This window comes from Phacochoerus africanus, chromosome 3 (assembly GCF_016906955.1).
Source record: "Phacochoerus africanus isolate WHEZ1 chromosome 3, ROS_Pafr_v1, whole genome shotgun sequence".
Lineage (NCBI taxonomy): Eukaryota > Metazoa > Chordata > Mammalia > Artiodactyla > Suidae > Phacochoerus > Phacochoerus africanus.
The window spans coordinates 141772554-141791320 of NC_062546.1; the positions used below are offsets into that span (position 1 = coordinate 141772554).

Consider the following 18767-nt stretch of genomic DNA (forward strand, 5'->3'; position numbering starts at 1 on the left):
AGATAGACAATAAAATCTCATTATGATGCTTTTTATTTTTTTTATTATTATTTTATTTTTTTGTCTTTTTGCTATTTCTTGGGCGGCTCCCGTGGCATATGGAGGTTCCCAGGCTAGGGGTTGAATCGGAGCTGTAGCCACTGGCCTACGCCAGAGCCACAGCAACGCTGGATCCGAGCCGCGTCTGCAACCTACACCACAGCTCACGGCAACACTGGATCCTTAACCCACTGAGCAAGGGCAGGGACCAAACCCGCAACCTCATGGTTCCTAGTCGGATTCGTTAACCACTGCGCCATGACGGGAACTCCTATGATGCTTTTTAAATGTAAAGTGGGAGCGCATTTAGTCATGGCTTTTATAATTTCTTGTAAACTTGGTAGTTTTTCCCCCACCTCTTTGCACTTAGTGGCTCTAGCACCGAGGTATCATCAGTCTTATTTAGTTATCTAAGGATGTCTAAATAAGATTGTGGATTGTCAAATGGGGCTCTTTTCACCAGTTTTTGTTGCTTGGTTCTACTGTATTTTGAATTAAATAAACATCTGATAATAACTTAAATACTTAAAACATAAAATGAAGCACTATTTTTAGTTATCAAAATGAGATGATTATTTTGGTAGATTTCCAAATATAATTCTTTCCTGCCCATAATGCACTGGATTAAATGGAGGCAACTAGTAGGATACATGGAAGATGGAATACTTAATTAGAATAAACAGAAATTGATCTAAGATGGTAAGAGTCAGAAGAGAGTATGGTTCAGTAGTCTAGACTAAGGAGGTTTCCGGTGGATTCTGGAGGAGATGGTGGCTCTAGTTAGGGAAGTGTTGTTTAGAGTAGAAAGAGAGTCCCAGATCAGAAAAACTGGGGTTTGATCCTGATTCTGCCCTTTCTTAGCAATGAGAGCTTGGCCAAACACTCTTAAGACTCAGTTTCCTCGTTTGTAATATAGGGCTTATAATGGTCTTTCTTGCAGTAACCCAACAGGTTAGGAATTTCTTAGGTCATTTTACAGGTAATAAAGATCAATATAAATGTAAAGTGGTGTTTTTAATTTTCAAGGTAGCTATTTAGGAGTTCTCAAAATAGGGCTTATTAAGCAGTTTGGGTTAGGTAATGAGGACAGTGCTTCCATATATTTTCAGAGGCTTTACAATGAAATGATCATTGTTTGAAAAAAGAAGTCGGTATGTGTATATACATGCATACATATGTGTATGTACACAGAGATACACACACACACTTCACACTTTTTCTTTATTGTTTCTTTGGATTTTTTGCAGCATATAAATATATTACTTTATTAATCAGAGACTAGTATATCCATTTTGAAGAAAATAATGAAATTATGCTAAATTTTGATTTCATAAAAATTTACTACCACTTTTATTTAGATTTTATTTTCTTGATGTAATCTTGGTTTTAATTTCATCATTTTGAATCATTTTAGAGTATAAATGAGTAAAGATGAATCCCAAAGCCAAAGAGAAAATAGAAATAATTTCTTCAGTCAAAATATTACCCAGAACTAAGAACTAAATAATTTTGAGGGAAAGGAGATTTAATAAAGGAGAGAAAAAGTAGGGTATCTTTTTCTTGCAGTCGGACTAGCTATTCATTTCTAGGAAAATTTTTTTTTTTTTTTTTTTTTAAAGCTCTGGACTGGTATCTGAACTGGACTGAATCTCTTTTTGTTTCTGTTAGTGACCGTGAGATTTTTATTTCTACATTAATACTTTTGTTTGCTTTCAGAATGGTTATTTTATTTATAAATGATATGCTCCCTGGATTGTATACCTTTGGACGTCTGGGGCCGTTTCTTCTATTGGTTTTAGAGCCCCCTCAGGAACTAACACATGTCATGTGCATTGAGGATGCTTATTGGAGTTCAGTTTTGTAGCCAGACAGACCATACGGAGCAGAAGAATTACTATCAGTGGACACTGATACTGATTATAGAATCCAATTATGTAAATTCTGCTCTTTTCATATGAAAAGCATGCATTTTATAAGGTTGATGTATAAAATTTTAATCATGTAAGATAGTACATTTGCTAGTAAAACTAGAGTGTTGCATATGAGAGATATGATACGTTAGGGAGGGAGTCAGATAGACGAGGTTAAATGTGGGCTGTGCCATTTATAAGTGAGTCATCTTGTTCAACTTTTCACTCCTTTTTTATAAAAAGGTTAAGACCGCTTACTGTTTGAGGTTTTAATAAATAAGTGAGGTTGTAAAGAGTCAATGTTAAACTCTTAGTGCAGTGGTGGGCACATTGTTAAAGTCTTCCTAAAATATAGATAAATGTAATATAGGTATTAGTAAATGATTTTCTGCTTCTTTTATTCTGGCAGATTAAAATAAGACATCAAACAGTTACATAGACAAATGACATAACTATTTAAAGTTTTAAAAGCTAATTGCTTTTATTAAAAAGAAAGATTCATTATATATTTTTTATAATATATTGCCAAAGAGAGCAACTTGTTTAGTAGCTGACTACCAACCATTCTAAAATGATCTCATATCAAAATCTGCTTCTACTTCAAATGGCTCTATAACATAAAACAGAGGAGCAGGTCTCCTGTTGTTTTTTTGATTGTAACAGAAGCTAGCTCACCTGCTGTGAGTATTTGATTTGGGCTGTTGCACATCTTTGAATTGACTGGGAAGGCATTTTACACTGTGTAATATTTTTAACTTTCAGATGTCATGAAGAGTCTTGATTTAATATTGAAATTCTGTTTACTATTGTTTAAAGATGATTTGGTCATCTTACATTGTAGTGTATGAGTTTCTTTCCAGTATAAAAATAAAATTTAAAAGTTTACTCAGTTTTGATAGCTCTCAAATCTTTCATCATATGCTGTCACTCATGTTAGACCTTGTGCCTAATATTGCACTGAGTTGGCCACCTATTTGCTTCAGGCTGTAAGGAGTGAACTCAAATTCATGCTCAAATGCTGTTTGACGGAGGCCAAATGAAAATTCAGAGAAAATTAAAATTAGGAGGAAAGTCTAAGCCTGTTTACAGGTTGAAGGGAAAGAATTAGCAGAGAAGGAGAAGTCAAAGATGTAAGAGAAAGAGGAGATGAAAGCAATTACTGTTTAAAACAAATTTCTAGAGGGTCTGTTGTTTGCTTATACAATCTGAGTCCCTTCTTTATTGTGTATTGTATTAAACCCTTGTAAATGTTTAGTCACTTTTGGGGGTTATGCTCAGGTACAAATTTGTACTTTAGAAAGATGTGTGCAGGATTCATCTTCGAGACCAGCTAAGAAACTTTATTCAAGAATCCAGTCCCTCAGAACAAATGACACAGATCTAAATGTTACAGTGGGAATGAAGAAGAGAGGCCAAAATCATGAATTATTTAGGAGAGAGATTTCATATGGTTTGGAAACTAATAATGTGGTGTGAAGGAAAAGATTTGATGTAGAATAAGTTTTAGCTTTTTGATTTGGTGACTAAACAGATGTGGATTTTTTTTCTTTTTTAGGGCTGCATCCATGGCATATAGAAGTTCCTAGGCTAGGGGTTAAATTGGAGCCACTGCTGGTGGCCTACACCACAGACACAGCAACGCAGGATTCCGAGCCACATCTGCGATCTACACCACAGTTCATGGCAACGCTGGACCACCGACCCACGGAGTGAGGCCAGGGATCGAACCTGCATCTTCGTAGCTACTAGTCGGATTCATTTCCGCTGTGCCATGAGGGGTATTCCAGATGGGACTTTTTAAACCAAAAGGAAGAGACAGATTCATGGAGAAAATGAAAGTTTTTGACTCACTGGTTTTATGTTATCTGAGAGACCTCAAATGTGAGATTTCTGGTTGGCAGCTGAGTATTTATATCCGGCACTCAAACAAGAGACCCAGGTTTGGAGGATAGTTGAATTTACTCATTAAGTCACTCAGGGAGAATAATTTTAAAGAGAAGAGAATGTCACTAATAATAGAACCTCGATGAGTTCTATTGAAGGGGTGGACAGAGAAAGAAAAGTCTTAAAAGGAGGCCATACCAAATGGTTAAAGAGATTGGAGAAAAACCAAAAGAGAGTGGCATTATTGTAAGCCAGGGGGAAGTAGGTACTTTAAGTTGGAAATGTTAATTATCACAGAGAAATGAAGTACCATATAGAACAGGTAAGATAATAGCAGTATAGTTTCTTATATTTTATGGAGTAGAGAAAAGCTAATTCATAATTATTCTCTTTCATTATGAGTGTAGTTATTTGGAAGCTAAAACTGTTCCAGGTTTAAAAATTCTGCTTCAGAATTGTCGTCATGTGTATTCTTTATATCACAGAAATACAAAGTTCATGCTAGTATAACAATATGAAATAATTGAGAGGTTTATGTGAATTTGTCTAGATGTGTGTATACTTCTTTAAAATTAATTGTATTTTGTCCTTTTTTTGTTTGTTTGTTTTTCTTTTTAAGAGTTCTTGTCTCTTGGCAGTATCAATTGGCTGGGAAGGAGGTGTTTATGTACAAACATGTGGCCACACATTACATATAGATTGTCATAAATCTTACATGGAATCATTACGGGTAAGTTGGCCAAAACATTTTAAAGGTGTATATGTCTTTCTAAGTATTAAATATTTTTTTACAGCATATGCATCCTAGTTCATCTTGGGTGGTTATGATTGCCATTTGAACTATCCAGCCTTACAATTCCTTGACCTCTTCAACTTTAGGGATTTCATTTTTTTTTTTACTTCACATTAGCAACTGACTTCCATAGCAGTAATTTTAGACTTTTCTACTCTAGCTTGGAAATGTTAAGTTTTAATAGCCTACCATATCATTTTATTATGTGATTATTCTTCAGTGTCCTTATTTTTACTTTTATTAGTGTGTTTTGCTTCTGACTTCAAGATCTCTAGTCTTTTGACCCCTTGTATTAGCCCATTAGCTCTTACCCAGTCTCACTTTCTTTTGTTTTGGAGGTTTTTTTTTTTTTTTTTGGTCTGTTTGTTGTTTTTTGCTTTTTAGGGCTACAACCGTGGCATGTGGAGGTTCCCAGACTAGGGGTCAAATTAGAGCTGTAGCTGCCGGCCTATGCCACAGCCACAGTAACACAGGGTCCGAGCTGCGTCTTCAACTTATACCACAGCTCACTGCAATGCCAGATCCTTAACCCACTGAGCAAGGCCTCAGGATACTAGTCGGGTTTGTAACCCGCTAAGCCAAAACAGGGAACTCCTATATCACTTTGATATCCTGTGCCATACCAGTCATTTAATCTGCCTCCTTTGATTTTAGACCTAGGCAGCTAGCACTGTTAGAAAAATCATAAAACTAAGTGAACTTGTACCTCCCTAAATTTGTGGTTTCTTAGAATAGTGGCTTGGATTAGAGTCATGGACTTCTCAATGAGATATTGCTTCTCAATTGATTTACCTGTCTTTGATCAGTTCCCTCTCCTAGTCTCTTGGGCAGTTATTCCAAACCTTTGCCTCCTTTCTCCCAGACTCTCTGTTTTGCCTAAATCCCAAGATGCCTTTCCTCTCATCAGAGTCTGTCTCTTTCTGTGACACCAAGTGGCTGTGTGTCACATACTGCCTTAGCTTCCCGCTTTGCTTTTCTGTTCCCCAATAAATGACTGCATCCCACCCAATCCTTGCTTTTCTGTTTTTGAGGTAGTATTCCTTTTTTTCTTCAGGAAAAATTTTTCTGTTTATGTTCTAGTTTTCCTTTTTGCCTATCACCATAGGAACCTTGAACTATCAGTAAGAAACCTTTTTTTTGTTTGTTTGTTTGTTTTTTAGGGCTGTACCCATGATATATGGAGGTTTCCAGGCTAGGGGTCAAATTGGAGCTGTAGCTGCCAGCCTACACCACAGCCACAGCAATGTCAGATCCAAGCCATGTCTGTGGTCTTCCACCTACACCACAGCTCACGGCAGTGCTCACTGAACGAGGCTAGGGATCAAACCTGTGTCCTCAGGGATTCTAGTCAGATTCATTTCCACTGAGCCGTGATGGGAACTCCTTTTTTTTTTTTTCTTTCCTCTTTTTCTTTTATGTCTTCAGTTTTTCTGCCTATTTTGTTCCTTTATTTTAGTTCATAAAGTTGCTCAGGTCTCTGACATTCAAAATTTCTTTCCTTGATCTTGCATTCCCATGTAGCTGCAGCCTTTTTTTTCTCTCTCAGCTCTTCTTAAAGGCGTGGCCTATTCTATTCCCAGATTCCTAACTCAGAAGCAGAGGAATTCTCTTTTTCCCATTCTACTTCTTACCTCTCATGTTCATTCACTTACTAAATTCTGTTGATTCTGTTTCTTAAATCTCGAACTACATTCTGACTTCATTATTTCCACTTCTTCTTTTTTGTGTATGCCTTCATTTTTCATGTTGACTGTTTTTAATCACTTTCTTATTAGTTCCCTTACTCCAAATCTAATATTGATCATTACATTGATCTTTCTAAAATGTAAATCTGATGATATGTCATTGGCTTAAAATTTTTTTTACTGATTTCTTCCTGATGGAATAAAGTTCATTCTTCCCTAAATGGCATTCAAGGCACTCCATGATTTGGGCTTGCCTGTTACTTTAACTTTATCTTCCATGAGTTCAGCATTAATAATCTAATTAATAATTTTGTAAGCACATTTATGCATTTTTCATACCTCTGTATTCAGTGGCTTATTCAAGAAGTATTTATCAGTACCTACAGTGTTCTAGGTACTGATATAGACATTGGGGGTACAGCAGTGAAAAAGACACAGTTCCTTCTCAAGGAATTTACTATGCATTGTGTGAGAGAGAAATAAACAGTTGCAATATATGCGCTGAGTGTTAAGAGATATATTAAGGAACATCTGCCAAGTGCTAGAACTTTTTGATGAAGTAAAGTGCTTGAGTGATAAGAAAGACTGGAGAAGTAATTAGGAGTTAAATTATAAAGAGCCTATGTGGTCCACCTAAGGATTTTGGACTTTAGATGATTCTTCTGAAAGAGCCATTAAAGCCATTGAAGGCTCTTAAGCAGAGAGGTGATATATTCAGAAAGGTCACTGTGGCAATTGTGTAGATTTCAGGGGATTGTTATGGGATTGCAGAAGAATAAGAACGAATATGGTGATAGCTTATATTATTTAGGAGGTAAGAGATGATGATAGTTTGGGTTTAGTCATGACAGTGGAAATGGAGAAGAGGTTAGAGAATGTATTTAGAGAAGGATTGTCTAGACTTGGTGAGAGATTAATTCAGGGAGATAACGCATTCCATGGGCAGAATGTGGTCCTTCTCAGAAGGTGAGAGCAGCCCTGGGGTGTGAGGGCTGGGGAATGGTTAGTAGTTTATTTGTTTTTATGATTTTTTCCTTTTTACGTCCACACCTGTGGCATATGGAAGTTCCCAGGCTAGAAGGTGAATCAGAGCTGCAGCTGAGGCCTACACCACAGCCATGCCAAAACCAGATTTGAGCCGCATCTGAGACCTATGCTGCAGCTTGCCACAGTGCTGGATCCTTAACCCATTGAGCGAGACTAGGGATGGAACCTGCATCCTCACAGAGACAGTGTTGGGTTCCTAACCTGTTGAACCACAGTGGGAACTCTGGGGGTGGTTAGTTTTTATGGACTGAGTAATTTCATAGGCTAACAAATGGGAGAATGAATCCAACTATTTTGGGGAAGGGGTGGGGATTTCTGGGAATTGGGCTATTGCTCACTTTTTGGCTCTTTGTGGATGGCCCCTGAACTGTAATGGTGCTGGTGGGTGTGTCATTTAGTATGCTAGTGTATAACAATAAGTGTATAATGAAGCTCAGGGTCTACTGGAAATGAAATCTTCCTCCATCTTGGGCCTAGTTTGTTCCAACCAGTTTATGTTGAATCCTCAGTGCCTGTGTCATCTTCATGGTCGTGCCGACCCTTGCCTCCTGTCTAACTTCTGTGACTCTCTCCTTTCTGCAGCAGGAGGTGCACCTTTATGTTCCTAGAGTAAAGGGGGGCAAAGCTATGGTAGGTACAGTAGGTGAAGGAACTTGACAAGTGAGGAAGTGGTTTGGAAAAACCACTTGGGAATTGGGCAGAAGAGTGCTTTGTAGGATGTTGGCAAAAGATTGCCAGGCAGTATTCAGGACTCAGGTGAGGTTGCAAGCAGTTTGTAGCAAGAAGTTATTTCAGTTTTCCCTAACAATACTCAGTTTGAATGCAGAATTGCAGTCATACACTGGATTAATTTTGTATGAAAATCGTGTTAGGTATATATTTTGGAAAGTCATGTGGAGGGGGAATGAGAAGTATTAACTTAAGAGTTTTTAAATGATAGATCATGGTGTATAGGTAGGTTGGGAAAGGCCTGATAAACTGAGAGAAAAAGGAAGCACTAAAAGGGATAGGAGTTAGCATTCAGAATGTAAGATGTTTGAGTTTAATATTTTCAGATATGGACAATTTTTGGTCATTAGAAGACAAAGATATGGATATCGTTATGGTAACAGATGCTCTGATAGAGTGGCGATCAAAGCCATAGCAGCTGATGAAGTTAAGAATATGAGGGTCTAAGATAAAAGGTTGATAGTTCACATGCATATTGAGGTTGCATCTTAGAGTGATGAGGAAACTGATATAGGTATCCAAGTCTTCTGATATTAAGGGCAATGGATGACAATAAAAAAAGAAGGAAAAGGGTGATCTTGCTAAATGACGTGAGCCGCATAGGTAAGGGGATGCAAGAGTAATGATCTTAAACCGGTACTGGAGATGAGAAGGATACTGAGGCGTGAGGGATGTGGAAAATGAACATATTTGAAGGGGCTTCTGAGGATGAAATTGGAAAGAACCTACTTTCAGTCAAGCCCAGGATGAGAACCTGGCATTCTTCAAAAAGATGGCTACAGGGGAGCTTATAGAATGTCCTTCAATGACCAGGACCTTCACCCCAGCCTTCTAGTACACTCTTACTGTATATCTTTTTTTGTGTGTTTTTGGCCACATCTGTGGCATGTGGAAGTTTTCACCCCAACCTTCTAGTATACTTTCATTGTATATCTTTTTTTGGGGGCCGTGTCTGTGGCATGCGAAAGTTCTTGGGCCAGGTATCAAACCTGTGCCATAGCAGTGAATGCCAGATCCTTAACCATTAGGCCACCAGGGAACTCCTTGTATATCTTTAAAACTTACCTTACAAGTCTCCTCTGGAAAGCCTCCTCTGTTGCATTTATCACATTATTGTTATAAGCGATTTGTTTCTTTTTGCCTTTAAGTGAAGATGTCTCTTAACTCTTGCTGTCACCTGGCACAGAATTTGACACATGACAGGGCCTTAGTATTTATTTATTTATAGAATTGGATTTAATAAGACATGGTGTTACATTTTTAAGAACTTGAAAAAAAAATGTCATAAAGTAAAAAAAAAAAAAAAAGAATTCAGCTCTTTTTTGGTCAAAGTATTTGTGATCCAAGATATAGTGTAATGAACACTAAACTAAAGAATTGGGGAACTTAAGTTCATCTGACATTTTCATTAACTACCTTTGTAACCACAGGCAAATAAATTCATTTTTTCCTTCTTCATACCTTTTTTTTAATCATTATTTTTGTATTGTTAATAATAATGGTCATATTGTAGCATTCATACATATATATTAGTACGTCAAAAACATATTTTGAGATAAAGTATTAGGTTAGCGGCAGAATAAGAGAGCTGGGAAAAAGAGTAACACAGTAGTTAGGACTACACCATAGCAATGGCCTAAAAGAACGAAACAGATATGGGTGGCGTCAGGCAAAAGACAGGAACAAATGTAGCAGCCTGGATTCCTGCCTTAATTCCTGGCTAGTTAGCATGTATTGTAGTCTCATGAACAAGAGTTTCCTTCTAGGCCTTTGTACATGATGTGTGTCTGTTTCAAAAATTCTAATTTTTCCTCCTCTTCCTATCAGAAACATCTGAAGGAAAGGATGTTAAATTAATTCTCCTCCTATCACCTTTATATTCTAAATACTCTAAATCTTTTCCTTATGTATTGAACCTAAACAAACCTACTATGTCAGGTCCTGTCATTTGTGTTCAGCAGTTAGATACCTTAGAAGGCACATCACATTTTTTAGGCTTAAGTACTCTCAAAAGCTGTCTGTCCTACATCAAAAAACATGAGCACTGGAAGAATCTTTCCAGTAGTCACTTACAGAAAATGAAAACAGGGGCATGGAGTAAGAGGAAGGTGATTCACCTTATGTAACCTGCTTTTTCTGTTATTCTTTATCTTAAATCCACATTTCAGATTGATTACATCATTATTTAAATGTTTCGTGCTGAGAGATGGGTAGAATACTTAAGCAGTTCATTGGTTATGGCAAGTGTTACATGATTGCTGTAATGTAAAAGTGATTTGATAAGCTTCAATAATTAAATGATTTTTTAAATGTTTTTATGTCATATATTAGAGGTCCTTTTCTGCAGGGTTCATTTATTTATATGCTTGTTTCATCTTTTAGAATGACCAGGTTCTTCAGGGCTTCTCAGTGGACAAAGGAGAATTCACATGTCCTCTCTGTAGGCAGTTCGCTAACAGTGTTCTTCCTTGTTACCCTGGAAGCAATGTCGAAAACCATCTTTGGCAACGTCCTAGTAACAAAAGTGTACAAGATCTCATAAAGGAAGTGGAAGAGCTGCAGGGACGACCGGGAGCTTTCCCAGTAAGCATCAGTGTAAGGCAGAAATTCCTGGTTAACTCAACTCTCCTTTTCAGCTGTACTTTTTGTTCCGTTTCTAAATTACTCTGGGTTTCTATATGTTTAGTAGAAATTGCTTTTAGAGGTTTTTCCTCTACTCTTTATGGTTATTAAAAACAAAAGTGAGAGTAGTATACAAATTATTACTAAAGGTTATATTTTTCCTTAGTCTAAATTGTTGTAGTTTTTTTTTTTTTTTTCACTTTTTAGGGCTGCACATGTGGCATAGGAAAGTTCTCAGGCCAGGGGGTGAATCGAATCTACAGCTTGACCTACACCACAGCCACAGCAACATGGGATCCAAGCTGCTTCTGCAATCTGCAGCACGCCAGATGTTTAACCCACTGAGCAAGGCCAGGGACAGAACCTGTATCCTTATGGATACTAGTTGAGTTCATTACTGCTGAGCCACAACAGGAACTCCCTAAATTGTTATAGTTTTAAAATATAGCTTCCAGATCATAAAATTCTATAAGTTTAGATATGGTTATTTTGAAATATTTTAAAACAAAACCAAATATTGTATGTATTTATCTTGCATTGCCAAGCATAATCTAATCATTTTAAAATATGCTCCTTAGGTATATTAGAATCAGTATGATATATTTATGCATATGCTTGTGTGTGTAATTGAGAAATAAAATATTCTATATATGATCAAACAGTTCACTTTAAGTCAGTTTATTTTACTTTGGTATTTGGTATGAGTGACCATATATTTTATCTCATCCAGTGGGAATTATTTATTTGACTTAAATTCTTAAATATTTCACCTTCATTATAGATTTATGATATGGTCCCTGAAAGAAGTGACAGGTGTGCCCAGTGTATGCAGTAAATTTATGGGAACTATGAATATCTGACTTTTGAAACAGAAGTTCATAGTTTAAAGCCACTCAGAAAGATCCATCTCCTTTTCTCAATTGAAGACTAATTTTAGAGTCTAATATGATTTTTTCTTTTGCAAATCCAAATTTTATGTGTTTAAAAATATGCTTAAAGAGGCATCAATATTAATCTTGAAAAATGAACTTAAAGATTTTTTTATAAGCATGGAAACCTAAAATAATTTAATGACATCTACTCATTTGTTTAGAGTATAGTTTGTATGGTTAATTCACAGTTGGATCAGGAGTTCCCGTCGTGGCTCAGGGATTAACGAATGTGACTAGGAACCATGAGGTTTCAGGTTTGCTCAGTGGGTTAAGGATCCGGTGTTGCTGTGAGCTGTGGTGTAGGTCACGGATGCAGCTTGGATCCCACGTTGCTGTGGCTGTGGCCTAGGCCGGTGGCTGCAGCTCCGATTTGACCCCTAGCCTGGGGAACCTCCATATGCCGCGGGTGCGGCCCTAGGAGAAAAAAAAAAAAAGGCATAGTTGGATCACAATATAAAATTAGGATGGAAGGTCCCTAAAATAAGAGAAAATATCCCTTGATCTGTTTTATGTTTGTACACTACATCTATTTATAGAGGATAGCTAATGTTTATCTGTTTTGACTTTTAAATCTTAATTTCCTAGTGTGCTCATATGATAAGTAATGTAGTTTTAGACTATTATTAGAGAAAATGAATACACATAAACTTTTTATGTGTGTTTGCATTTTTTACAGTCAGAAACCAACTTAAGTAAAGAAATGGAATCTGTAATGAAAGATATAAAAAATACCACTCAGAAGAAATATAGAGACTATAGCAAGACTCCAGGCTCACCAGATAATGATTTTCTCTTTATGTATTCTGTTGCTAGGTAGGTATTTATAGTATTTACTTATTATTAATAGTTGGTTTTATTGTTTTATTTATCGACATTCATATTTATTTGAAGAAAGGTTTCATACTTTTAATGTTGGTTGAAATTATGACTAGTTTTAGAACCTCCTATAAAAGTGTAGTTTTCCTTCATTGTCCAGTTTTTATTTTAATGGACTGTTGTCTTTTTTAGGGCCGCACCCATGGTATTATTTTAATGGAATTTTGATTTAAGTGTCATTGAGCATTATAGGATATGTGAGGAAAAGTATATTATGCGTGTTTAGGGGCAGATGACTACCTCAAAGCATGTGTTACATATGAAGGGTTTTGTTAAGAAATCACTGCTTGGAGTTCCCATTGTGGATCAGCCGGTTAAGAACCTGAGGTAGTCTCTGTGAGGATACAGGTTCAGTCTCTGGCCTCTCTCAGTGGGTTAAGTATTCAGCATTACCGTAAGCTACCACAGGTCACAGATGCAGCTCAGATCCAGTGTTGCCATGGCTGTGGTGTAGGCCTCAGCTGCAGCGCCAATTGACTCCTAGCCTGGGAACTTCTATATGGAGGAGGAAGTGGCCATTAAAAAAAAAATCACTGTTGCAACCCTGTCAAAAAGTGGTTAGACTAGAAATAAAATATTGTAATATGTTAAATACTTTATTTATTTTTGCCACCCTGTGGCATTTGGAGTTCTCAGGTCAGGGATCATCAGATCCAAGCCACAATTGTGACCTGTGGCACAGCTGTGGCAATTCTGGATCCTTATCTCACTGTGTTGGGTTAGGGATGGAATCTGCATCCCATTGTTCCAGAGAGGCTGCCAATCCTGTTGCACCACAGTGGGAACTCCAAATACTTTTAATTTATAAAAAAAAGAACAACAGTTAAGAAGAACATACTTTGTTTTAAGCTTTTGAAAGATCTAGTAATATCCTAGAAGAGTAGAGGTGGTTTAGAAAATTAAATAAAGGAGAGGAAGCAAGAGATTAGGCATGTTCTAAACCTCTGTAAGTAGCCATCAGATACTCAAGAAAGCAAAGGTAAATACTTTTCATTTCTCAGATTAGGTAGAATTAGTCTAATCAACTGAGGAGATGTTCAGTACCTAAGAAATAGTTCCAAATAGGAATTTTAGAAAACTTAGTTAAATGAAAATGGAGAGCCATAAAAAAAGTAAACAAGAGAGGGAGTTCCCGTCGTGGCGCAGTGGTTAACGAATCTGACTAGGAACCATGAGGTTGCGGGTTCGGTCCCTGCCCTTGCTCAGTGGGTTAACGATCCGGCGTTGCCGTGAGCTGTGGTGTAGTTTGCAGACGAGGCTCGGATCCCGCGTTGCTGTGGCTTTGGCATAGGCTGGTGGCCACAGCTCCGATTCGACCCCTAGCCTGGGAACCTCCATATGCCGCGGGAGCGGCCCAAGAAATAGCAAAAAGACAAAAAAAAAAAAAGTAAACAAGAGAGAAGCAGGCACAATTAGGAACTTATAAACACATTCTGCCAAATCTGATTTAGACCCCTGGATCTCTAGAAGCACATGTTGTATTTTGTCCAAGTAGAATTATAATAGGTAAGATAAAGAGAAATAATGTGACTTGAAGCCATGTGACAAATTAGTGGCAAAGGACTAGAACTCAAATCTGAGTTGTTCTTTCAATTACTACCCTTTTTTCCCCTCTCCTTTGTTCAATTTTTATAAGTCATATACATGCAATTCATCATGGCCATTCCCTCTGCCCCATTCCTGGAGCAGGGGTAACAAGAATGAATAAACTATGTACTCCTTTGAATCCAGGAAAAATGGAACCAAATTTAAGAATATTACAGCAAGCAAGTTAGACTTCAAGATAAAAAAAAATTAGTTTTTATCTAAAAATGAAAATGCTAGACTAATGGATTGACAAGTAACTTTCTAATTTGCCCATTCCTAGACTATTATTGTTATTTATCCAGAATACTTTAGGGGAAGATGTAACAGTTAATTTAACATTTTGTTGAAGAGTTAACCAATTGCACACTTGTTACAAAATACACTTTATGTGAAAACTAAATTGACTGTAATTTAATTTTGCAAGTTTCAAGGTTTTATAAACTGTTGTACAATATTGTGGTAAAAGATTGAGATGAATGTAGACCAGTTCAGTTATGCTATATGTATTTGTATGTATGTACACATACACATGTATATATATACACATATTTATGTCACTTGTGTATTTATGCTTTTGACTTTATTAGGATTGGCCTTATAAGAAATCCAGGTTTAATGGGAATGATCTGTACATAGAATTTTGCTATAGTATGATAAATAATTTGATTTAAATTTAGTTGGGTAGAAGTTTTGGATTCCTGTTTCTTGGTTTAAATATATAAATAATTTATAGAAAAATATAATTTTTAATAGAATTTTTTATAGAAAACTTGCTGTGATATTGGGAGACTCTTTTGTTTTTTTCCCTCTCTTTTTTTTTTTCTTTTGGCTGTGCCCATGGCATGCAGAAGTTCCTGGGCCAGGGATTCAACCTGTGCCACAGCAGCAACCTGGGCTGTTACTTACTAAGGGTATATGTAGAGAAATGGAGAAAATATGTTCTCTGGTCTTCCTATACTTCTTCTTTTTTTTTTTTTTTAATTTTTTCCCACTGTGCAGCAAGGGGATCAAGTTATCCATACATGTATAAATTTTTTTCCCTACCCTTTGTTCTGTTGCAATATGAGTATCTAGACATAGTTCACAATGCTACTCAGCAGGATCTCCTTGTAAATCTATTCTAAGTTGTATCTGATAACCCCAAGCTCCCGATCCTTCCCACTTCCTCCCTCTCCCATCGGGCAGCTACAAGTCTATTTTCAAAGTCCATGATTTTCTTTTCTGTGGAGATGTTCATTTGTGCTTGATATTAGATTCCAGTTATAAGTGATATCATATGGTATTTGTCTTTGTCTTTCTGACTCATTTCATTCAGTATGACAGTCTCTGGTTCCATCCATGTTGCTGCAGATGGCATTATGTCATTCTTTTTTATGGCTGAGTAGTATTCCATTGTGTATATATACCACATCTTCCGAATCCAATCATCTGTCGATGGACATTTGGGTTGTTTCCATGTCCTGGCTATTGTGAATAGTGCTGCAATGAACATGCGGGTGCATGTGTCTCTTTTAAGTAGAGTTTTGTCCGGTTATATGCCCAAGAGTGGGATTGCGGGGTCATATGGAGGTTCTATGTATAGATTTCTAAGGTATCTCCAAACTGTTCTCCATAGTGGCTGTACCAGTTTACATTCCCACCAACAGTGCAGGAGAGTTCCCTTTCTCCACAACCCCTCCAGCACTTGTTATTTGTGGACTTATTAATGATGACTGGTGTGAGGTGGTATCTCATGGTAGTTTTGATTTGCATTTCTCTTATAATCAACGATGTTGAGCATTTTTTCATGTGTTTGCTGGCCATCTGTGTATCTTCCTTGGAGAACAGTCTGTTCAGGTCTTTTGCCCATTTTTCCATTGGTTGATTGGCTTTTTTGCTGTTGAGTTGTGTAAGTTGCTTATATATTCTAGAGATTAAGTCCTTGTCCGTTGCATTACTTGAAACTATTTTCTCCCATTCTGTAATTTCTCTTTTTATTCTTCCTATACTTCTTGATCCCTAGTGATAAACTCTAAAGCCACAGGATAATGATTCTGAAAGTGGAACCATCTAACCTTTAACAATCTCATTATCCTTTGCTTAAAATTACCCAGGCTATTGCAGATTCTCTGAGTTTTACTTAATCATTAAAAAGAAAACACATACACACACAAACTAAATTGATTGAAAAATTAACAAAAATACAAATTGAAGGGAAAGAGCATGTAGTATCCTATTTGAATAAGATGTAACTTTTTCAGGGTAGGAAACCAGGTCCTTATAGTTATTTTCTGCCTAGCATATAACCTTGTTTCATTAAATACTTATGATTACAGATGATAATTATTTTTATGCATAAACTGTAGGCATTGAAATATTTAACAGTGTTTAATATGGTAAAATACTTAGAAAAAACTTAATTTGAATTATTTAACTTGTGACTTAAAGTTTGTAATTCTTAAATGTATAGTTCTTAGAACGTGCAAATTTATTTGTATTTGACATTAGTAATTTGAATGGGATACAATACTGGTTTCCTAGAACTGAATTTATCCCAGCTGAACAATTTTGTTGCTCTTCGAAGAGCTTTGAGTAAAGCTGTTTCTGTCAATAACTATTTTAGAGCTATATATGTATTTTATTCGATAGGACAATATGCATCTCTGTTTTTAATTTTTTTTGCATGGTGATGGCTTAGAGGATTTTCTGAGGGCAGCAGAGAATTGTTGAAATGATATCCTTTTATTGTATTAAAATTAATCAAAATAACTCTTTTCAAGTTTTAATGTATTTCCAAAAAACATCCTATTGCAAATATCAGTCATTCAGATGGAACATGCAAAGTTAATTTTAGGGAAGAAAGCTTTCCTCACTTCAATACTAATTCATTATTTTATTATTGAAACAGTGAATCACACTAATTTGTCATTGATTTTTCTAAAGATTTTGGACCCAAGTTTATATAGCCTAGAGTTATTAGTTAGTAGCACTTGTCCTGTATATAGTGAGAAACACGGAAATGGAAAGAAGGTGAAACTTGAGTGACTGAGATGTAGTTGGGGAGACATCTTTAAGTCATAAGTGAGCAAACTACTGAGTAGACTGAATGCACTTTGCTTTATACATTAGTTGCATTATAAGTTTAAACCTTATCAATTATGTTTGCAATAAAAAGAATGCTTGCTAAATACCAAATTATAGATTCTTTTTAAAACTAAAAAATTCTTAGGTTGAAAAAAAAATCCCTGTTCCCCTGTTTTAATTTTTTTTCTTAATTTGAGTCACTGCTGAGTTTAAAGAAATAGAATGAAGGATCAACTGGAGAGAGAGAATAAACTGTAGGAACTAGAAATTCTTATCACTGGTTACATATCAAAACAAAGAGATGGTCAGTTCCTTGGAATATTTTGAACAGATACAGTTTCTAAATCTTTGATGGTACCTAGCAAAGTGTTCAAACTATTTGTTTACAAATACATGTCATAATGAGAAAGTGATGTAGAACTTCAAAAGGGAAGATGAGCAAATTGAAATATAGAGTATGTGGAAGTGCTCCTTTCCTATTCCAAGAAAAAGGAGTTAGTTCTTCCTAACTGAGCTGAGCTGAGCTTGAACTTGAGCTGAGTAGTCTATAATATAAGGCCATGCCATGATGTAGATGAAGATTTTTTTTTTCTCTAAGAAATTGAATTACTTGGATGTGTAGTAGGTGTAGGCTCAGGCCTTGAAGCCACACTAACCAGTGTGTGTGTGTGTCTCTCTGTGTGTGCATTTTATACACATGTTTGTTTCTCAAATTATAGCTCTAAAAATAGAAGTTATTGCCAGAGTAGGGGTAGAAGGGAAAATATACCTTGGTCAAGCGTGAAGGAACTGAAGCATAGTCAGAGTTTTTATGTGGGTGTATATAACTAGGTGGCCACCGTGATAGGCTTTTAGCAGTCTTTCTTTTTTTTTTTTTTTTAATGTAGAGATTTACTCTTCTTTTTTTTTCCCCCTTCCAAATTAATTTAAATGTGATCATATTAGAAAATATAGAAATTTGGCTTGGAAAGAACAAAATGGCTTGGAAACTCCTGCTCCCAATACATCTTTATATCATGCATTCAGGGGGGCAGAAACAGCACATTGTATTGTGATTTTCAACAGTGAGGGAAGAGCAGTCATGGGGCACATGACGGATCTGTGTGTTCTTTTCTCTAGCAAGACTTTAAAGGGACAGTTTTGTTAGAAACTAAGGAAAAGCTGATGGCTAGGGCTTTTGACATATTCATTTTTAAAATCCTAGATATTATATGATACTAACTTTTGGATAGGTAGTTTTTGTTTTTCGTTAACTCAGAAGGATTGCTGTACACACGATCTTTCAACCATAATTTACAATAATTAATTACATTAATAGTTTTCTTTCAAGTATTCTTTAAAATCAAATTTCTGGTAACATGTTTGTCATCCTTTAGAGTATCTTATTTGACAGTTGAATAAATAGGATTGTTCATGTATTTATATTTTGATGAATATTTTTGCAAATTATACTGAAATAAAGGTTGACATTCTGGTTCTGTCATTCATTTGTAAGAATTAATCATGTTCTGGTTAGCTCTTTTGAAAGTACTATCTAGGAAATCTTAGTTTTTATAAGAGAATATAGCCATTAATTTTTTTCTACAGATTAGGCAACAGA

General features: G+C 36.1%; 1 protein-coding gene across 4 annotated transcripts in view; it reads left to right on the forward strand.

Annotated features, from left to right (window-relative positions):
* Positions 1-18767, forward strand: part of UBR3 (ubiquitin protein ligase E3 component n-recognin 3) — a 221850-nt gene that overhangs the window by 150799 nt on the left and 52284 nt on the right. For 2 of the 4 annotated variants that reach the window (XM_047772845.1, XM_047772847.1), the window contains 3 exons: positions 4453-4563; positions 10470-10682; positions 12318-12454. In XM_047772845.1, the coding sequence (XP_047628801.1) occupies positions 4453-4563; positions 10470-10682; positions 12318-12454 (461 nt within the window). The remainder of the gene's footprint in view (positions 1-4452; positions 4564-10469; positions 10683-12317; positions 12455-18767) is intronic. The other 2 variants (XM_047772846.1, XM_047772848.1) reach the window with 1 other exon arrangement.